This window comes from Hakea prostrata, chromosome 11, assembly GCF_041222555.1.
Source record: "Hakea prostrata isolate BN-2017 chromosome 11, UWA_Hpros_2, whole genome shotgun sequence".
Classification (NCBI taxonomy): Eukaryota; Viridiplantae; Streptophyta; class Magnoliopsida; order Proteales; family Proteaceae; genus Hakea; species Hakea prostrata.
Window position 1 is genome coordinate 2,652,933 of NC_142610.1, and position 20,318 is coordinate 2,673,250.

The 20,318-nt window shown below is 38.1% G+C and overlaps 3 protein-coding genes and 1 non-coding gene across 5 annotated transcripts; 2 read left to right on the forward strand and 2 right to left on the reverse strand.

The window, feature by feature from the left end:
- Positions 1 to 519: 519 nt before the first annotated feature.
- On the forward strand, positions 520 to 4,128 carry LOC148999573 (small nuclear ribonucleoprotein SmD1a-like). The gene is made up of 4 exons (XM_089139409.1): positions 520 to 654; positions 754 to 830; positions 3,528 to 3,719; positions 3,823 to 4,128. The coding sequence occupies exons 1-4, from the start codon at positions 641 to 643 to the stop codon at positions 3,882 to 3,884; spliced, it is 345 nt and encodes a 114-aa protein (XP_088995535.1). The 5' UTR covers positions 520 to 640; the 3' UTR covers positions 3,885 to 4,128.
- A 338-nt stretch (positions 4,129 to 4,466) lies between these two features.
- LOC148999574 (UDP-glucose 4-epimerase GEPI48) lies at positions 4,467 to 14,134 on the reverse strand. Of its 2 annotated transcripts, XM_089139407.1 has the most exons (11): positions 13,961 to 14,134; positions 13,288 to 13,497; positions 13,090 to 13,211; positions 9,061 to 9,110; positions 8,446 to 8,581; positions 8,119 to 8,220; positions 7,681 to 7,908; positions 6,195 to 6,273; positions 5,327 to 5,409; positions 5,030 to 5,121; positions 4,468 to 4,744 (listed from the first exon to the last, which is right to left on the reverse strand). In XM_089139407.1, exons 3-11 carry the CDS (start codon positions 13,117 to 13,119, stop codon positions 4,651 to 4,653), a joined length of 894 nt encoding a protein of 297 aa, XP_088995533.1. In that variant the 5' UTR covers positions 13,120 to 13,211; positions 13,288 to 13,497; positions 13,961 to 14,134; the 3' UTR covers positions 4,468 to 4,650. The 2 variants fall into 2 exon arrangements, with proteins under 2 accessions (XP_088995532.1, XP_088995533.1); XM_089139406.1 differs by lacking the exons at positions 13,090 to 13,211; positions 13,288 to 13,497; positions 13,961 to 14,134 and adding an exon at positions 10,115 to 10,813 and having other exon boundaries at positions 4,467 to 4,744.
- A 105-nt stretch (positions 14,135 to 14,239) lies between these two features.
- On the reverse strand, positions 14,240 to 14,312 carry TRNAA-CGC (transfer RNA alanine (anticodon CGC)). Its single transcript has one exon. It is a non-coding gene; the product is annotated as a tRNA-Ala (tRNA).
- Positions 14,313 to 18,208: 3,896 nt separating this feature from the next.
- LOC148999576 (Chaperone DnaJ-domain superfamily protein) lies at positions 18,209 to 19,081 on the forward strand. The gene has a single exon (XM_089140528.1). The coding sequence runs from the start codon at positions 18,354 to 18,356 to the stop codon at positions 18,870 to 18,872; it is 519 nt and encodes a 172-aa protein (XP_088996654.1). The 5' UTR covers positions 18,209 to 18,353; the 3' UTR covers positions 18,873 to 19,081.
- Positions 19,082 to 20,318: the final 1,237 nt, after the last annotated feature.

The following is a 20,318-nucleotide window of genomic DNA, read 5'->3' on the forward strand; positions in this document are numbered from 1 at the left end:
CCTAAAACATTACCTAACCTAAAGTTTATAATTGGCACATGTCCAACTATATGCGAGCAAAACCGGAAGTTTGGAATAAACTAATGTAAATATGCAAAGAGAACACAAATACACAAGTAGTAAAGAGATGTACTAAAGTTTACAATTTATTATACAATTATGTTGAGTATGGCTCATGCTTCACATATTGTTGCCGACGGACACGGGGTCCTTGTCGGCGATATATCGCCGACACAGGGCGATATTTCGTTGACTTAGTGTATAAGTCGTGTCGCTGGGGGGTGTTGTGTCGCCCCCAGCGACACGTCGAAATGTCTATCGCCGACACGAGGAACCATGCTCTTAACCATAGAAACCTTCATTTACCAAAAAAAAAAAAACCATAGAAACCGTTTAGCCTAAAATCAGGTCGACATTTCGGTTAATATTTCCATTGAATCTCAATAGTCGATATCGAAATCTTTCGGTCGGACAGACCGAAATGTAACACACGACGGTCCATAAAAATCGTGACAGATTTTCATTTTCAAAACCCGTGAACCGATTCCTCCAGCTCTTGAAAGCGGAACAGCTACTCCCGCCCGCACCGAGCTGGCCTTTTTTGGAGCCTGAAAGTTCCTTCCCCTGCCAATCGCCAAAGATGAAGCTGGTCAGGTGAGTTCTCTACTTAGTTCAATTCAGATTTATTGTTCTACTCCCTGTAACCTGACATGTTTTCGTTCTGTTGGCTTCGGATCTGAAAATCGTCAAAAGGTTTCTCATGAAGCTCAACAATGAGACTGTCTCGATCGAGCTTAAGAACGGAACTGTTGTTCATGGCACCATTACAGGTTCCTTTACAGCTTTTCTTTTTCATTGTTTCTTAGTTTAATTTGTATCATCCATGGTTTTGTGGTTTATGCTTTACCGTACTGCTAGGGTTTTGCTAAAGTTCTGTTTTCCTAAGTTATCCAAATAATTAAGTTCAACGAATATTTGAAAACGGAAGGATATTTTTTATGTCGAATGGAGAAAATGGGAGTGGTCTGAAACCATTTTTGTCAAGTGAAATGTATTTAGTTTGCCACATGAGAAAGCCCCACAAGCAAGTTGTGCCACACAGGAGACTCAATCTTTTGAGATCAAGGGGCACATACTCCAGAAATTGGGAGTACAAAAGCTGCAGGTGGAGGCTGCATTGAAGAGGATGGGTTTTAATTTCTCCAAACTGGGAGGATGGGAGGGAAAATGTCTTCCAGATTCCCTTCCAGTTAATTGTAGACCACCCTCTTGAGCCAAGTTGATCTTTGAGATTGTCTTGGCAGTTAACACTTAAGACACTTTCACACTAAGTATGAGAGTCTGCCATGCATAGAATTTCCTGCTAAACTACTTGGGACACTTGGATTACTGTTTGTTTTTCTTCTAGCAGATGTAGGACTTCAGTTCTGAATCAAGGATCCGCTGGTCCTTAAATTCTTGTTCAAAACCTTTCTCTTATGAAGATTCCATTTCTAAGTTCTGGTTCTTAAATGCTAATGGTGGAGTTAGTTGACTTGAAATTTGCAATTTAATTAACCCCATTTGGGCCTTGGTGGAAAATTTCAGATTACAGAAGATCCCATTCAAAATGAACTGATAGTTAAACTGTGCAACTCAAACTTTAAGTTGCTAATTGCTTGGTTGAATGATTTAATTGACAGTGGAGTACTAAGCGAATGTCTCCTAGCTTTGGAGTTTGTTAAATTGTTTTCCTGTAGGATTCATGAACCCCTATTGAGCCCTGTAGTATTGGTGGAACTAAGTATGATGCTCCTTGTAAGGAGTGTCCAGTTGTGAGCGAGTCCTGTTTTGGTTAGTAGTATTAGTAATTACCATTTAGGTTTCTTTTCTTTTTGGTCTCCCTTGTTCAGTTGTTATTTTGTTTGGCTTATTATAAGTAAAGATTTCTGATAATCGTCTCTCTGGATCTGTCGCTTGTTCTTTTTGGTCTCCCTTGTTCAATTGTGATTTCCCATCCCCTCTTTGTTCTTCTCTTCTTTTTCCTTTGGATAGTTGATTCTTAGTTCTTTACTAAGTCACAACTTTGAAACTTCAAACTCTTCCCATCAATGTTCTTTATTTTTTATTTTTTTGTGGAACTTAAAGCTTTGTTTCAGTTGCAGTGTGAGATTTGGACTTTAAGAATCCTCACTACCCCAAACTAGCATTCCACTAATCAATCAATGTTCGTTGTTCACTGTAGTTGGACGTTTTTGCTTGTCATAAATTCTATGAGAAGTGGGTGAGCCTTGGCACAATGGTTAAGTTACGCTATTTCAGTAGTCAGGCTGTGGGCCCTAAACATGAAAAGCCTCTTAACAAAGTGAAAATAAGGCTGCATACATTTGGCCCTCTTGGATCATTGGTAATTTTTTTGCCAGTAGTCCTCAGGTGTGTGGAGGTAAGATCTACTGGTTTCCAGCAGGAGAGTATGTTGGATCAGCCAGTTTCTGGTTAGGCCACATTTTTCATAATGATTGTCAACAACTTTCCTGTATAATACTCTTTAAGTGCCATGTTTGATTCTTTTGTGGTATTCTAGGCAAAGTTTTGGTCTAGTTGTGCCAATGGTTTGGTCCAGAATTATCTTCCTAATAGATTCCAAATTTGGGTGTGTAGAGCATTTTTTGTTGGAAGATGAACTGATTCAGATATTTGGTGAATACTTCATTCATGATCCATTTGAAATCTTTATAGGCACTTCCTTTTTGGACTTGAAAGAAATAGTGCTTATTTCTACATCCCTTGTATGGATATAGTAGGGCTCTTGCTTAGAATAATGATAAATGTTTGGGTTGTCAAGGTAAGTGCACAGGTTTGAATCCTGAGGGTGGGCTAGTTGACGCAAAGCCAAATGTCAGGACTGGCTGCAGACGCACCTCTCAGGTTTCAATATTGGCAGGACCAGCTTTTGGCAAAACCTTGTTTTACCTGCTCTAAGCTATTGTCAGCTGAAATCTGTCCAACCATCTGACATTGGTGGAGATTCTCATTTGGAGGAGTATCTGTTATTCTTTCTATAACTACTCCAATTAGGAGAGGCTAGATTTGCAACTGAGCTTACTAGTGTTTATCAGATTAGGAGAGCCTTCATTTGGTGTCATCAGGTGCTCAAGGTTCATTTGGTGTCATCTGTAAATTGGGTGTGTTCCTCTAGTACTAATATTTTATTTTTTAGAAGAAAAAGACAGATATGTATAATTGAGTTCCATTGGATTCAAATCTAGGAAGTGAGAAACTTTCTATTGGTTGATCAGAATATATATAATGCAGCAATGTCCAAACAGTGCAAGAACCAGTATTATGCCCATTTGCTTCACAGCATTAAGCCAGTGGACTTGATCGAGGGTTATTGTTGTGAAATAACTATAACTGTTATGAAAGGTTTTAAAGAGTATATTTCTGAAAGTATTTTATTTGCTGCTTTATTGGTATCAATTGCTGAAAGCTGCAGTTTGACAGAACCTTTTATTGTAACAAGCGTCTTTACTGTATAATTATTGCAGGAGTTGATATTAGCATGAATACTCATTTGAAGACTGTAAAGCTGACACTGAAGGGGAAAAATCCGGTAACACTTGATCACCTTAGTGTGCGCGGTAACAACATCCGATATTACATTCTTCCAGACAGTCTAAACCTCGAAACTTTACTGGTGGAAGAGACACCTAGGGTTAAGCCCAAAAAGGCAACTGCTGGTATTGCATATTGCTCTTATAGTGGTTTTTTCAGTCTTCCATTCATTGTCATTTGGTTTCGATACTCTTTTTCTTTCTTTTCACCCCTTGAATTCTTCCTCAGGGAAACCGATGGGACGTGGTAGGGGCCGGGGCCGTGGACGTGGACGTGGAAGGGGTCGCTAATAGTATTGCAATGCTTATTTTTGCAGCTGGTCTCTCGTCTAGCTTAATTTTGCTGCCTAGTTTTGAGTCGACCCTAAAACCCAATAGTGGTCTCTTGTCTGCTTATTTTTGTTTTAAGAGGTGGACAAAAATGTTTCATTCTTGCTTGCGCTAGTAGTCTTTTACTTAACGGGTCATTCAATGTTAGATATTACTGTTAATCCTTGTCTAATTGCCAAAACTGATTTTGGGTACAGTACATTTCAAAAAATTGTTATTTCTCCTTTTAAAACAATTCTCAGGTCCTGCCAACAATCCAGTTTCATTCCTGCAAATGTGTTGCCAAATAACATAAATAGGAGATGAGAGAAGGGGGGAGGAGGAATTAAGAACGTAGTAACACTTACTCAGAACATAAATGCCTTTTATTTTTTTGACAGAAACCCAGAACATAAATGTCACCAAGCCTATTTGAGGGAGTAACTACCAGATATACCATTCTAACCCTTGTTATGATCAGCAGGTCCAGAATTTCCAATTCGAGTTAGTTAAGATATGATGTATTCTTTTTGGGGTAAACTAGTTATGACATGATCATGGAAAGCATCATAAAACATCATTTCTCTAAAGCAATAACTGAGTAAGCGCCCAAGAGCTAGCCACTACATTATTCCAACAGAAGATATACATGAAGTAGGTATTCCAACTGCCCGCTACACAGACTACATGTAAAAGCTAAGAGACACTATAATATTATTACATTGTTACAACCAAATTCATATTCTGATCAATTAGTTGAGTCAGGAGATCCAAAACCATAAGGATTCTTGCTGGCCCAGTTCCACTGATCTCGGCACATCTCATCAATTCCATACTTCGCTCTGCAGGCATTCATATCCATGAGTAAGACAGTAGCACTAGAAAGAGGCATCTATATATATATATTTATGATAGGGAGAACTACGATCATAACCCAGTATGAAGGCCACTTAGCAGTAAATTTGCTAGGAAGGTTAGAACACCCTACTCGGTTCAAATTTAGGTAGACTGATTGCTTCAAGGAGACAAGTCCCCCCAAAAATCAAAATAATCTCTACCCAAAGTGTTGAATTACCAAGAAGTATGTTTATATTCATATCACTATATGCATGGATCCTGAGACTTACTTCCAGTGTAGCTCACGCTCTGCCTTCTCTGTGGATGCAAAAACTACCTCTGCATCACCTGCTCGTCGGCCAGCCATAACTAGAGGGATTTTCTGAGATAAACAAAAGATTTTCTTATCAGAACCTTGAAAAGGAATAAAACCACGTGAAGGTCACACTGCTGAAATAAACTGTGTAAATCAACAACATTTGCTTTGAAAAATTATGTTGAATTCAAGTCCTAATTAGAAAAAACAAATTTTATTTTTCCTTTGATAATAAATGACATTAAAAGGTCAATTTCCATATGAAGGGTACCTTTCCAGAGGCCTTCTCAAATGCAGCAACCATCTCCAGGACAGATGTTCCCTTTCCCGTTCCTAAGTTGTAGACTTCACAACCTGAAACATAAGGAATCAGAGGCAAGACCATTGTACCTTCACATTCAATTGATAAATCTCAATCCTAATTTTCCATTTAACTTAGATGGATAAAAGTTTAACAGTATATCCGACGCATTCGAGGATGCTGGATGTTCTGATGGTTATACTCTTAGCTTTCCTTGAGTGTTTCTTCTCCTGACCCAACTTTTATTGCCTGTACCTCCAGTTTCCATGCTAAAATGGTTTTCTGCAAACCGACTGGAAATATTGCAAACTTAATCATGTGTGCACTGTGGGTCTGAAACCCAGGTAAGGATGACCCGATCAATACCTCATGATCAGAAGCTCATGTGATACATTGACGAAAAAAACTTTGCAGAAATGGTTAAAAGGGATCTCTATAACCATTTCAAGGAGTTAAGAGTTCAGCTGAATTTTTGCATCCATGACAAAATATTTTAGTTTACTATAATATTGAATTTAAAAGATTTGTCTACTAGTCTCGTAGGTTGGTATTTTTATTGTTCTTGAGGAACTTCTATTTTGAGATTTCCATTTCAGTTCCTGAATCCATGAGTTCCATCAGCAGGAGACTGAGTTGCTGAGTTGCTGGAGTTGATGCAAGTCCATAAACTGGCATAAGTAATACTGGCTATGAGATGATAAGCACATAATCAAGTTGTAAGTGCTCATCTCCGTATGTCAAAATTTTACTAGTAGTATTCAACTGCTGCCATATCAGAATGGTACACATATTTGTGCTTGTGCGTAGAGAGGTGTGAGAGAGAGAGAGAGAGAGGCACCTATATTGGAATCAAAGAGCTTTTGCAACGCAGCAGTATGTCCATCTGCCAAGTCAACAACATGAATGTAATCACGTACCTGAAAAGGAGTAGCATCATGATAACAGAACTTAATTATTTTTACATTGAAAACGAAAATAAAGATAATTAAAGAAAACTGAAATGGATAAAAATATGCAACAAGACCAAAGGTTTGAGTCTCAGTAACAACCCCATAGGTATTATACATTTTAGACAAGAACACAATAGCAACAAAAATACAAGCCTTATACCAACTAAAAGGCATCAAACAAACGAAAGTCCCCAATTTCACCTACTGAAAAAGATTGCAACACAAACAAATCCCAGAAAAGTAAAAACTGGAAACAAAGAAAAGTTAGAATGGAGCAACACTCTGAAAGGTTATTTTTGTAGGGTGGGGGACAGCTTTCAAAGGCTTTGAGTTCCCTGGCAAAGCTTCAATGCCAATTTGTAAAGATGACCCTTCACAGCCCTAAACATGGAACTCTTTTGGATTGGCAAACATCATCTTTATTTAACAAAGATATCAAAAGCATGCATCCTTCCATCTAGTCCAAAGAAATTCCCACAAGTTCCTCCCTCAATCTTCTTTGCAACAAAGATTGGAACACTTAGATGAGGAGGAAAAGCCAAAATGGGCAGAAATACTAAGTTGGGATGCCATTACAAGTTCAACTTTCCAAAATTTAGATAGGAAACAACTTTTCAGTTGTCAAGCTTCATCTTTTGGTCTTTCAATAACCAAACTAGAATGGATCCATATGGGGGGGGGGGGATTGGGAAAGAAGTCCAAAATAGGAAAAATGAGGCACACAAGTAAGAATCAAAGAATGGAACGAATATACTTTTCATGACCCAATTAAAACAACCTGCATGGAAATTTTAACCAAGAAACAATTTCTCACAGTTGAGACATGATAAGAAAATTACTTATTACATTGTGGAAGTAAAGAACTACTTATATATTCCCTCTATTACAGAATGGCATTGTTTCTCCAGAATGTTTGCCGCCTTCTCATTTTGTACATCTCATTTGGAAACTTATTTGTTAACCTGAAAGAAACTAAGGCCAGATTTGGTCTAATTTTTATTTCAAATTCAGATTGATTTGATCAAAATAGTCATCAAATAGATTTTTGTTAAAAATAATTTGATACTGTTTTGGTTATATTAATATGGAATACTTAAAGAATTTAAATTAGAATTATTAAAAAAATAATAATAATAATAAATAAATAAATTAAAAAAACCCCAATTTGGTAATTCAATTTATGAGATAGATTCTACCAACCCCCAAGAAACCCCCAATGAAGAGCCCCCACGGCACCAAACACCCAAGGCGCGGGACCAAAACCGCGCGTTAGGCCACCATATGAAGTTCAAGCAAACAAGAGATCAAACAGTGCAGAAGTAAATGAAATAGATTACTTTTCCTGAAATAATAAGCTGCACAAGATAAACATACCCCAGTCCCATCCTTTGTGTTATAGTCATTTCCAAATACAGTCAATGCAGGGCGCCTGCCTACAGCAACTTGCTGCACAAAAGGCATAAGATTGTTTGGAATTCCACGGGGATCTTCACCTATATAACCACTTGGATGAGCTCCAACTGGATTGAAGTATCTAAGTAGTATGATTTGCCATTCAGGGTCTGAACGATAGATATCACGGCAGATTTCTTCAATAACAAGCTGCAATGACCAACAGCACAATATGATTGTCAGAGGAGAGAAATGAAATCGTACTAGGCAACTGCACTGACAGCGCATCAGCAAACAAAGAATCAGGAACAATGTAATTGTCAGATTCTCTGTTACTCATGTACACACTGACACAGCCCTTGCCACAACTATCCTTATTGAAGTTTCTGCAGCATTGAGGCATCATTGTCCAAAATATACCTTGGTTCGCCCATATGGATTGGCTGCTTCTAGGGGAAACTCTTCTGTACATGGAACCTCCTTGGGCCATCCATAAACAGTAGCAGATGATGAAAATACAAGCTGGCATATTTTAAAAAGGTGATTCAAATAAATATAAGTTGTACACATGAAACATCAGAAAGCGATCCAAAGAACAACATCAAAGACTGAATGCCTTCTAATAGCTTTTTGTCTCTACCAGATTGACTCAATGTCAGTTTAGAGACAAGTTTCTGATCATAAATGATCTCTATGGAGTTGTGCTACCTCACATTTACAACTTGATTTCAAATTGAAAAGCATTACCTTTTTGCACCCATATGCGCCCATGACTTCTAAGAGAGTAATTGTGCCAATAAGGTTGTTATTGTAGTAAAGCAATGGCTTCTGAACACTCTCACCAACAGCTTTCAGTCCAGCAAAGTGAATTACAGCATCGAAACTGCAGCAACAAAAAGACAACAAAAACAAAGAAATAAATTTGGAAAATTATACCAACTTTTAGACTAATCGACACAGTATTAGATTCCTCTCTGAATAGAAGATTCCTTGGAAGTAAAACAACTTACCTTGTTTTAAATGCATCTAACTCATTTGCTTCACAATATAAATGGAATTGCTTAATAGAACATCAGTGAAGCGTTGCCGAGTGATGACCATACATTGTTACTAAGTGATAATAAGTTTAGGTGTACCATACATTGTTACTAAGTAAAAATAAGTTTATACTAAGTAAAAATAAGTTTTAGTAAAAGGACAAAGCACACAAAATTGACAGAGACTCCAGGCATTGACACTAAAATCAAGTGCCAAATTTACAGAGCATCAACATGCTTCTGAGTCTAGACTCAAATTAGTAACAAAGATTAACAAATGATCAGATTTGACTGAAATCAGCTCACCAAAGAGAGTGAAACTTACTTTGTTGAAGCAAAAATTTTCTCCAAGGCTGGTTTGTCCCGTAGGTCCACCTGGGAAGGAAGCAGAAAATTAGCAATCTAAGGGACTGCATGACCACAACTACAAGGAAAATCAATTAGTGGTTGGAAAATAGTATAGGCCACTTAAATATAGGTCATATGAAAATGTCTCAACCATTTAGTAATAAGGAGGGGAAATGCTTCGGCAATGAATCCATGATATGACTATGGAACAAATTGCAGCCCTAGAGCAGAACTATGAAGATTCAGAGGCAGGTCTCCTGCCACTGCAAAGGGTTGCCTAAGGCATCTGCAATCTGTCGCATCACCATATCACACATGCAATGGTTTGTGCTTCGGCCAGAATCAGAACTAGTAAGAGATAATATGAATAGCTGGAATGTTCTAACGAAAATGGAAGAGAAAGATACTTAAGAGAATTATTCAAATAATTCAACCCCGAGGAGGGAGAAAGGCACACGCTTGCCAGTTTGACAAGGATCATAGTTCATACAAACAACGAATGAGAAAGGGAACCAATTGTCCAGAGGTTGGATTGTTCTATCCAGATGGCGACGCTCCTTGGATAGCTTCCATCTACTCTTCATCCCATATTTCAAATATTAAGGGATTTCCAAACACTAGAATTAAACCAATTAATCAGTTACAGCGTACATGGTCCAATCAAACTCAAACTGCGAAAACAGAGGGAAGCAGAGGCATGCCTAGAATTCAAGCTACAGCAACAAAGAAGAAACCTAATTATCCAAGGAACTACTCCCATAACTTGTCAGATTTATACACCTATACGTTAGGAAAGATAGGGAGACACAGCAAGCAATTAATCAGTTTGGAGGACCACGATGACAGATAAAACATTTACAGCAAACAGCAATTTTTTAGAGCCTAGTAATTTCCAATAAATCCAACTATCAGAATTCAGAACCGACCAAGAAGCCAGAAATTGAGACCCTAAACAAAATTAAAAACAAATACAAAACATACACAACAGTGAAATCAACGAAACAGAGCACTCAGTTCAACCTATTCCTCACCTGATGAAAGACGAGATTACCGCCGAATTCACCGGCAAGTTCTTTCACTCTTTGAATAGCGACCTCGGAGGAGTTATCGAGATTATCTACGACTACAACTTTAAATCCACCTAACAAGAGCTGAAGAACCGTGTGACTGCCGATATAACCAGCACCACCGGTGACCAAAATACTTTTCGCCATAGCAAAAAGGTGATTTTCAAGCAGAAAAAAACAGTGAAGACTGAAAACAAAGATCTGAGCAACAGAGAAGAAACGAAAAAATCGAAGTTAGCTGTAAGAGAACCGACGAGTTCGAATCGATTCTAGAGCACAATAAAAAGGTTTTGAACTTCCCACCGTTTTTCCTTTTTTTTATACTCGGCAACTTTTGGAGATTCGTATACGTACATGGCGACAATTAGCAGGTAGAGCCTAAAATGCCTAATTTTACACGTGTCATGATAAGGATTGTCCAGATAAAATGCACTTTCTCGAACACCGTCAGAAGACGCGAGTCCCCAAACTATTGACGCTTCTACTCCGGAGATCACAACGGAACCCAAATGCAATCCAATTTAGCCACGTCAGCATAATGTCCTTTTTGACTATTATGACTTCCATCACAAATCATCTTATTGGCCCCATGTGACCATGCAGCCTATCACCGTTTACTCTTAATGAAACGGTTGGTTAGTTATACGTTTTTTCTAAATCAATATTTAATTGAAATTAATGGAAGAACCTCTTTCTTTCTTTCTTGTTCTTTCTTTTTATTTTTTTATTTTTTTATTATAAGAATATTTCTTTTATGGTTTCTAGCTATTTTTCTTGAATTTTTATCACCTCCAGTTCTGACACCTGATCTCAGATTGTATGCAACTGCCAAAATCTAATTGAATAACGCATCACCTTTCCAAATGTTTCTTTTTCTTCTTTATTAACAAGGTTTTTCCATTGGCAGCCATAAAACCCTTCATCCCTTGCATGTTATTGAGGTTCCTCAAGGGCATCTCCCTGAGTACATCGACAGGGATTGCCACTTGTCGGAGTAAAAGAGGAAAATGGCAGAGAGAGCCGGAGAAAGAGAAGATATTTTAAGGATTAAATGGTCAAGAGTCCTAAAATTTTCAACCATAAGATTAGAATAGGACAGGTGTTCATCATCTAACGGTCAACTGGATGAAACATGATATTGTCAGACGAGGTGATAAAAATTCCTTCTTCTCTTCATAAAAGATGGGATGCACTGGTGGAGGGCATTCTAATAAAAAAATGATTATATTTCATTTCTCGTGTACTCAATGATTCTAAGCAAGTTACAATAATATTATAATGAATAAGAAACACTTGCTGGATTCAACAAACATGGGTGCACTGATTTCAATGCCCAGGTACCCAAAATTCTTTGTTACTGCAAAGCTCCACCAGTTCAAAAGAATGTGCAGTGTGACTCACACTCCTCTTTTGGGTAAAGAGAAGACTATTAGTTGGAAGTTAAGGCGTGAAATCAGGATCAGAAAGGGACTAAATTCACGGAGTGGTTGGAGTGGAAATCAGCCAATTCTTTCCACACGCTAAGGAAAGGGCTTTCTGAATCGGCGAACCTGCCAACATATGTGGCGGTCTCACAGGATATAAATAGAAAGCAATGTAGAAGAAAAAGAAAAGTGGTTGGTACAGTGAGTTTGACTCTAATTTATATGGTTAGATTCATGAAATGTGTTCAATCTAAATATAAAATATTTTTTTGAGTGAGGAGAGAAGATTTGGATCCTTACATTCTTGGAATTATTCTCAAAAAAATGATTTTGTTTTCAGATTTGGATGTCATGAATCTAACCATGTAGATTAAAAAAAATTATCTCTATGTAAATGAAGGATATCGACTTGGTGATGTAGGTGATGTCATTCAGAATAGGAGGAACAATCAGATGGATCTGTTCTGCTGTCTAAGACAGGGGAGATCAACTCCATATTTTCTGATTCGATCAATACATTGTCTCTGAAAAGTCTGTTCTGGTGAAGCATTGCATTTCTGACTGCCAAGGCCTTCTCTTGGTTTGACAATTCACTTTGAAGTAACCAGGAATCTAGAACCGCATAGAGTGCGGTTAATGTTTAATTTTGGACTTTGGTGCTTGTGTAGCAAGGAATTCAAAAGCGTTAGAAGTCTAAGCCTAGGGGTATGAGTAATAACTAATAAGAGAGTTGTTTTGTAAGGAAATATTTGGGATTAAATGTCATGTGGAGAGTAAGTCATTGTTGGGCTTCTTAGGGGTCCATGAGATTAAGGAGTAGCCCTACACTATAAATGTAATTGCTTAAGGTGTTTGCACTCCTAGCTCTCTCTCTCTCTCTCTGTATCTTCTTCTTCTTTCCCCAATTCCATCTTGTAAATTGCTGTTCTCCCATCTGATATTCCTCTTCTCTAAGCTTCTACGTTTCTTCTTCTTCTTTCCCAGTTCCAACTTTCAAATTGCTGTTCTCCCCCTCTGATATTCCTCTTCTCTAAGCTTCAGATACGGATCGAATCATGCTGCTTGGACACCATGAATCACTGCTATTGAGGAGAGACTTGTTTCAGTAGCATCTCTTTCTTGCATCAAGGGTTCTACCAATTGATATGTTACCACCTTTATATATGTTGTGTGGATGAACACAGCAGCAAGCAAGAAATACCCAGTGCCATTGCACCATGCACCTACAATGGTATAGCTCAGTATGATTACGGGTAATCGAGATGGGTCCTGATTAGACCAACTGAGCTTTAGATTTGAAATTGTTTTTTAGGGGCAATCTCAATTCTGGCTCTACACGTTTTATTCTATGTTTGGGTCATGGGAGGGGAAAGGTGGGAGTACTAGTATCCAGAACCTGGTCTGTTTTCCTTCCTTACTTATCCAAGGTGTCTTTACCATCACATGATTCATAAAGAAAAAGAGAGGAAAAGAAAAGAAAAAAAAACCAATTTTCAAAGAAGATGACCTACATACCCGATTCAATAGTGGAAATACTACAGTCATGATGATAGAGCAAAGATGCAACAGCAGCAGCAGAGTTGTTCTGGGGCAAGTTCAAATTAAGCATTCCAGAGGCAACATCTCCTGCAGCAAGACTAGGAAAAAGAAAGGAAGGATTACCAAAAAAAAAATCATATTAAATAAAAATCCACTCCTTGCGGGGACTCTTACCCACTGGATCTGCTTTCCAATCTGTGATTTGTAAGACAACTGAACTCTCCCGGATTAAACATGAGGTTTTGGACTGGACTGAGAACTGAACTGGTCATAAACACTTGATCGATGGAGCAACAAGAACAATAGTTACTCCCCCTGTTGGACAGCAAGGATCAACTGTTTCAGTGGCAAATCTGTGTGTTGCTAAGCAGTCTCAGTGGAAGCCTGGAGTGAGAAGAGTAAATGGAAGATCATGTAGGGCGTATTAGGATACTCTTTACTGCACAGAAGTGTCAATACAAGGAGTAATAGAACGAATGCAGATCATATCGTCAAATGCCTCTCACAACCATCTAAAACACTACATAATGTCTTCCCTGAATCCCAGAATTATACCGTACACCTCATAACCCTAACGAAAGGGCCATTCACGAACATCAAATTGGTTGATCAAATGCATGATATAGAATAAAGAGATCAAATTTATAAAAGAAGCATCTGAGAAAATACTAGATTTCACTCTGGGAAGAATGTCTCCTGCAAAACTAAGAGAGAAAAGAAGAAAAATAAACTCAAGCATTATGAATGAATCAACAACAGAACTGCATAGTATAACCAAAAGAGGACAAACACCACAGGCAGCACATCTGGTCGATGAATTGGGGATCAGGGAACCGTTTGATCATACCAGCAAAAGCATTTTGAATGAGGAATCACTTGCTTGGAAAAGAAAAAAACAGAATGAAAAACATCTAGAATTCTGAGTTCATGGATGGTTTAAGAACATCGATCGTTGTGGTGGACCGCCTCCATCATCTGCTGCTAGATTTCACCGCGATCGCCTCCAATCTCCAACACCTAAAATGATGTGACGGGTTAGTTGGTGCGGATATTATGAAAATGAGCGGCTTGTATTTTTTCGAATCGATTTCAAAATTTCGTTAAAACTTAAAAGCTAACGGGAAAATGGAGGTGCGGGGAATCGAACCCCGTGCCTCTCGCATGCGAAGCGAGCGCTCTACCATATGAGCTACACCCCCTTGCTTGGTTAAGGAACTTCTGTCAAACATGAACTTCCTTTGATCACCCAAAAGGAAGGTGAGAGTGGCAAGTCTCTAGAAGGTCAATATGCAAATTGGCGCCAGTGGTCAGTGGTTGACAAAAAATTTATTGCCAATTAATTTGGTCTCACTTCAACTCAATTAAGTTAGGTTTAGCATGCTTTAAATGGTTCATTAACAGAACCTTATTATTATCAATCATTTCAGTTTCATGCTTCCCGATGGTTTCTTGATATCATTACGTTCTTGATTTGATTCTAGGTGTTTCGGACAAAAAGTTAATCTCAATAAGAGTGGCTTATTTTTCAGTCCCAACACTTCGGATACTTAAAAGCAAAGCTTTCAATCCAATGCTCTTGACTCATTTTCAGTTGTTTCAAGATAAGAAGTTAATTTTGATAAGAATGGCTTATATTTTAGTCCAAACACTTCATGCTTGCAAGCAAAATTTTCAATCCACCTTTGGCATCCCAGCTATGCTTCTATCTAGTAAGTACCTAGGTACCTAGGTACCTATTTATTTCATTCTCGATCAGGGGTTAAGGATTTTAATTTTTTTTTTGTAAAAACGCTCCTTTGGAGGTTATCTACTTAAATCTAACTTTATGAATTTTGCAAGGAGGTGTGTTTTGATTCAATTTGTCTTATCAACGTTACATTTTTACATTTTTAGTTGAATTTTCAATCCTAAGAGTCTTAGGTCATCCCCTTAATTCTATCTATAGCAGGTTCAAGAACGGTAATCTCTCCGAACCAAAAATACTAGGAGAGATGATCCAAAACTCACATTGATATATCTTTATTGTAACATTGAAAAATAAAACTAACTCGAAATGGTATTTCTCTGTCTTTGCCATTACTTTTATTAAGTACATATGGTACTTTGGTAGGCTAGAAATCAATGTAGTCATAAAATTTCTCAACCCTCTCTTATCTCAACAGTCAAAAATATTTGAAATAAATATATTCTTGGACTCCCTTATTAGATGATGCAATTATAGAATCACCAAAGTTGGTATGGAGGATAAACGTACAAAAAAGAAAGGATATTGTAAGGAAAGTCGTTCTTCAAAAACACTAAAATTTGTTCAAGGCTATAAATAAGGATTCTTTATGGTCCTAATTCAACTCGGGCATGAGTAAAACTAATTCTTCCATTAAATCGTTCTTTCATAATATTTTTAGTTTATTCCACTTAGACGATGGAAGCAAAACTATTTGATTTATTTCTGGTTCCAAAATGATGCGTCCAAAACCTAACTTAACTGTCGTGCTCTTTAGCAACATGTAAAACAAGGTTAAAGTGCAGGCCAACCTTTGGGTGATTAGGAAAAGTCGCCTTCAACGATCAAATCAGTAACATAAGCAGGTTGGGGTATTTATAGATAGCAACTGTTAAAAGTTGACCATTAGATGGTTAGGGTGTGCTTCATTCTAAGTCGTTTGTTCTAGGGGTAGAAGCCGACCTTGTTGGTAACCTTAAATATGATTCCCTCCTTTTTTTAGGTAAGGACTCTTCCCATATTTAGATCCCAGCATCTACAGGATGAGACTTTCCATTGTATGGGATTCTTCCCTTGCATATCATGGATTCTTTGGAACTTTCTTAATCGGCCTCCTTGGCTCTGATCGACCATGGTCTGTCTATTGGTCGCCTTAACCCAAGTGGTTCATTTGGTTGAATCGGTTGGTTCATGTCCCATTTTCTTAGTTATCACTTATTGAGAATCCATTGCCGGTTGACCATTGGACCTTTTGTTAGAATTATCGTACAACCCTCCACCTACAGAACTTGTGTTTATGTCTAATTTGGATGTTTTAAACCTCGTATTTGGTTTGACCTTTGCTGCCCTTAAGAGGAGAAGCCACGCTATTGTACATCCAGAATAATGTTTGCCGTCTTAATATTATGAAATGTCGTCCGCAAAGGTCGAACACACAATCTCTTCACTGAAAAATATGGATCTTTGCCCTCTTAATATTTTTCATATTTTTATCTATAACACAAAAATCCCAAAAGCCATACACGACGGAAGAACCGCAAAGCGTTAGTTGAGGGCTCAATTCTCGTACCCCACATGCTTGAGAAGGATCGTTGGCGGAAATTGTTTCAATTCAGTGCATAACTATTCAACTTAAAACAATGATATTATCGGATTAAGATTTCGATCGAGATTTTGATCTCGACCGCTGAAAAACAAACCGTGAAGATCGTAGTCTCAACCGAGGCTCGCAATCGAACGTCTGTAAACCTTGTTGAACAGTTCAATGTATTTATTGTGTTGAACCGAAGCAAGATTGGGTCATGCCACACGTTGCGGGGGAGGGGCGGGTCCCGGTCAGATGCTTATTATACCACTCTCACTCATGGATCGGTGGACGTGGTTAGCAGGTGCAACTACCACCGCCACCCTCAAATGCCCACTCACACCAACCTTTCCACTCTCAGAACGCACATGTGACGTGGGCCCGTGGCTGTCAACTGAAATTCAACTTTGGATTGATTGGATCGCCTCAACCGATTCTTCCCCCAAGTCATGTGTCGCACATGGAAGAACTTCTAGAACCTTTTATCCACATGAAAATAAAATTAAAAAAACACTGTTGAGAACTTGTAGAAAAATATGGACAAACACTTGCAAAGTTATAGTAATACAAGTAAGGTGAAATTCAATGTAAAAAATTGAACTCGAAAATCAGTTTATATAGAGTCCAAAAGTTGTGGGTGAAAAAGTAAGGTCAACTCCCTATAGGAAAATGTCTCTCCAATGAGATCTCCACATCGGATCGAGGCCTATGACCCACGTCCCAAATTATATAGAAATATTACATTGGTTGTACTGTATATAAATGAGATAAACAACTATTTTCTGCCCAATGTGAGATTCAAGTTTTCGTTATAGAAATCATAAGATAAAAAACATGATAAAAACATATATTTAAATAAAAATAATAAATATAAAATTTTAAACATATTTTTAACAATAACTTACAAGAAAAAGGTAGGGACACAAAAAAAAATTCTTACAGGAAAAAGGAAGGGACATTGCACTCCAATAGTCCAATGAGCCAATACCACGAAATGCGTAGACCTGACCATGTACGAGGTGTAGTTGTATCTAATAGGGGGCCTAGATCATTTTTTTCAATGGAACAATTCTTTCTGACGTTTTTTTCGTCACATATATTATAAAATGTTCACATTTAAATATGATAAAATAATTCAAAGATGAAACTCCAATAAATCTTGCATGGACCTCATTTAATATATTTGATGAAAAAACGACCTCACACAACATGCATGATGAAAAAAGCAATGAAAATATAATATGGACTCCCTAATACTAATAAAATACACTAAAATGACATATAGGATGATACAAATAAGCCGATCCAATAACACGTAAAAGTATAAACCACTTTTATGGCGACACATAAAAGTGTGTGCAGATCCTTTAACAAGGAAGGGTTGCTCAGTTGACAATGAGAGGAAGTAAACATAACTTCTATGCTCGGCAGGAAGAGAGGGAGGAAACCCGCCGGGGAGCGGGTCACTCCCGCAATGTATACTCTATCCATATATATAAAAAGCACATTTCTAAAAAAAAAAAAAAAAAAAACTTCTATGCTTCGTGTCCCCACCTCTTTATATTAGACTATAAATTCCAAAAATATAGACCAATCCCCACCCTAAATCCGTAGTCTGTGTGGGGGGCACATGGGAAACCCACGGCGCGGTTTGGCGCAATCCGTGTGCGGAACTAGAAGCGGCGGGCGCCCACTGGCCACGCGTCCTGCCTGGGGCGCCCATTGGTCTTCCCCTCCCCAGAGAACAGCAGGTCCACACCTGACCCTATAAACTCAAATCCAACACCACTTTTTCTCTTCATCCAATCCAGTTTCACACTTCCTCAATTCCTTCCTCAACTCCTGCTCAATTGAAAAAAGAGAAAAGGGGAACAACCAAAAAGCCCTAATCGCTCAATCAAATTCAAATCGTATCGGATTAATACCAGCTCAATGTTCGCAAGAAGTTGCGCCATTACAGTAGCTGCTGCTACTGCATCTCCATTCCTATCAGGAAAACGGTTGTCATTCTCAGGAGCCAACGTTTCTCCGATTGGAAAGATGTCTTTCGCCGGCGCCGGCAATACCAGTCAATCTTGGATTAACATAGAAGCCTTCGCCGAGTCCACTAGCAATACCAAATCAGACAGATCAAGAAGAAGAAGACTAGAGGAGTTCAAACCACCAACGCCGCTGAACCTTTACGATGTGCTGCGCGTGAAGGAAACCGCTTCTCAGGTTGAGATCAAAACCGCTTACCGTAGCTTGGCCAAGCATTACCATCCAGACGCAGCAACATCGGACTCTGATGCTCAGAATTTCATGGAGATCCACAACGCCTATTCAGTTTTATCCGATCCAACGGCAAGGGCTCGTTACGATGCTTCCATCGCCGCTCGGAGGCGTTTCAGGTCCTCTTCTGGCTTCGCCGTCGGTCGGACTACAAGGTGGGAGACGGATCAGTGTTGGTAATGGTAATGGTATTGGTATTGGTATTGGTAGATGATCCATGACGGAAAACCGTTCAGGGATTCTGTTGCCGACCAATCCCGACCATTTGCTGCCACCTGTACAAACATAGGATGACGTGGCACGAGATCATCTTTATACCCATCGGTTCTAAATCTTCAAGAGATGTAATATTCATTTTTTAACCTTTTTTTTTCTTTAATATTCATCAGTTGATTGACTTGATTCTCAATTTTAAGGCATTCAACTTTGTTTTTGTTTACAAAAAAAAACAACTTTGTTTTTTTTTTAAAAAATTAGTAGTTGTTTGTTAGGGGATAAGAAGAGAAGTATAGTGTTGGATTCCAAGTATTCTTCGATGTTCTTTCAAGATGTATCCCAAGATTTGGAGAAGATTCTTCAGATACATTGTGACGCTTCTTCCTTTTAGTTTCTCTTGGAGTCTTCCATTCAAGAGTCTTTGACTTCCATTGTTCTTTATAAAAAAAAAATTACAAACCAAAAATGGAGGTTTAATATTTTAGAATTTGTCAACAAGGTTATTTTATTTTATAAGTTTTTTTACTTTTAGAGAGAAGGAGAATTGAGTGTGGGAGACTAGGAGTTGGCCATTGGTTTTAGAACATGCACTTTTTGTATGCTTGGGGATTGGGGAATTACATGTTATAGCATCAAGCAGAATTGATTTGTCTAAGAGGTTTTGATCTTACAAACTAAGAGTAATCTTACGAATAAGGGTCATTGGGATTATTTATTTATTTATTTTTTTGTTGATACTATAAAACAATAAACACTTCATATTCATAATACTTTGCAAATTATTCCACACCATTGGTTCATGTCCCCTCAATTTTAAAGCGGCTAAATTACTTGATACCGTTAAGAACTCATGTTTCCCTCTAGTTTCTATAGGGATTCCATCTATCTTGAATGCTAAAAAGAGAAGATCATGAATTGCTTCCAATGGCTAGGAAATGTGCGGATTGGGTAAAGTCTCTCTGATTCGCTCCCAATTTGTCAAGATTAGATCGATCCAAAGTTTGTGGTTTAAAGCCAATCTTAGTTTGGTTGCTATTCCTTTGGTCAGTGTCATAGTAAATGAACTACCCCCATATATACCACTCCAACAGTATATTACATTTCCTTGGTGAGTTATTCCCCAACAACATCCCACCTCCTTAGTTGAGTGTTGTACCGTTCCTGCACAAAATAACATTGTGAGTTGCACAGGCACTATGGTTTGCATTGTCGAAAAAAGAATCTCACTATTTTCTACTTGTAAAGCTACTAAGGGATTAATGCTTGATTGCCCAGATGGTTTTAATTGTAAATCTTGACACCAAGAATTTATGTAATTCAACACCCGTTCAAGATTGGGAAGATTCTTCCTAAACATTATTCCATTACGCATATGCCACACACTGTAGCAAGTGACGAATATAACATAAA

What these genes read in the sequence shown, in the direction of transcription:
- LOC148999574 (XM_089139406.1), bottom strand. Translation starts at nt 10,297, where the DNA reads ATGGCGAAAAGTATTTTGGTCACCGGTGGTGCTGGTTATATCGGCAGT. An exon ending in ACACAAAGGATGGGACTGGG is followed by an intron (nt 6,274 to 7,680) that starts GTATGTTTATCT and finishes ACTCCTTTTCAG; the next exon opens with GTACGTGATTACATTCATGT. An exon ending in GAGCGTGAGCTACACTGGAA is followed by an intron (nt 4,745 to 5,029) that starts GTAAGTCTCAGG and finishes GAATGCCTGCAG; the next exon opens with AGCGAAGTATGGAATTGATG.
- LOC148999576 (XM_089140528.1), top strand. Translation starts at nt 18,354, where the DNA reads ATGTTCGCAAGAAGTTGCGCCATTACAGTAGCTGCTGCTACTGCATCT.
- LOC148999573 (XM_089139409.1), top strand. An exon ending in TGTTCATGGCACCATTACAG is followed by an intron (nt 831 to 3,527) that starts GTTCCTTTACAG and finishes TAATTATTGCAG; the next exon opens with GAGTTGATATTAGCATGAAT. An exon ending in GCCCAAAAAGGCAACTGCTG is followed by an intron (nt 3,720 to 3,822) that starts GTATTGCATATT and finishes ATTCTTCCTCAG; the next exon opens with GGAAACCGATGGGACGTGGT.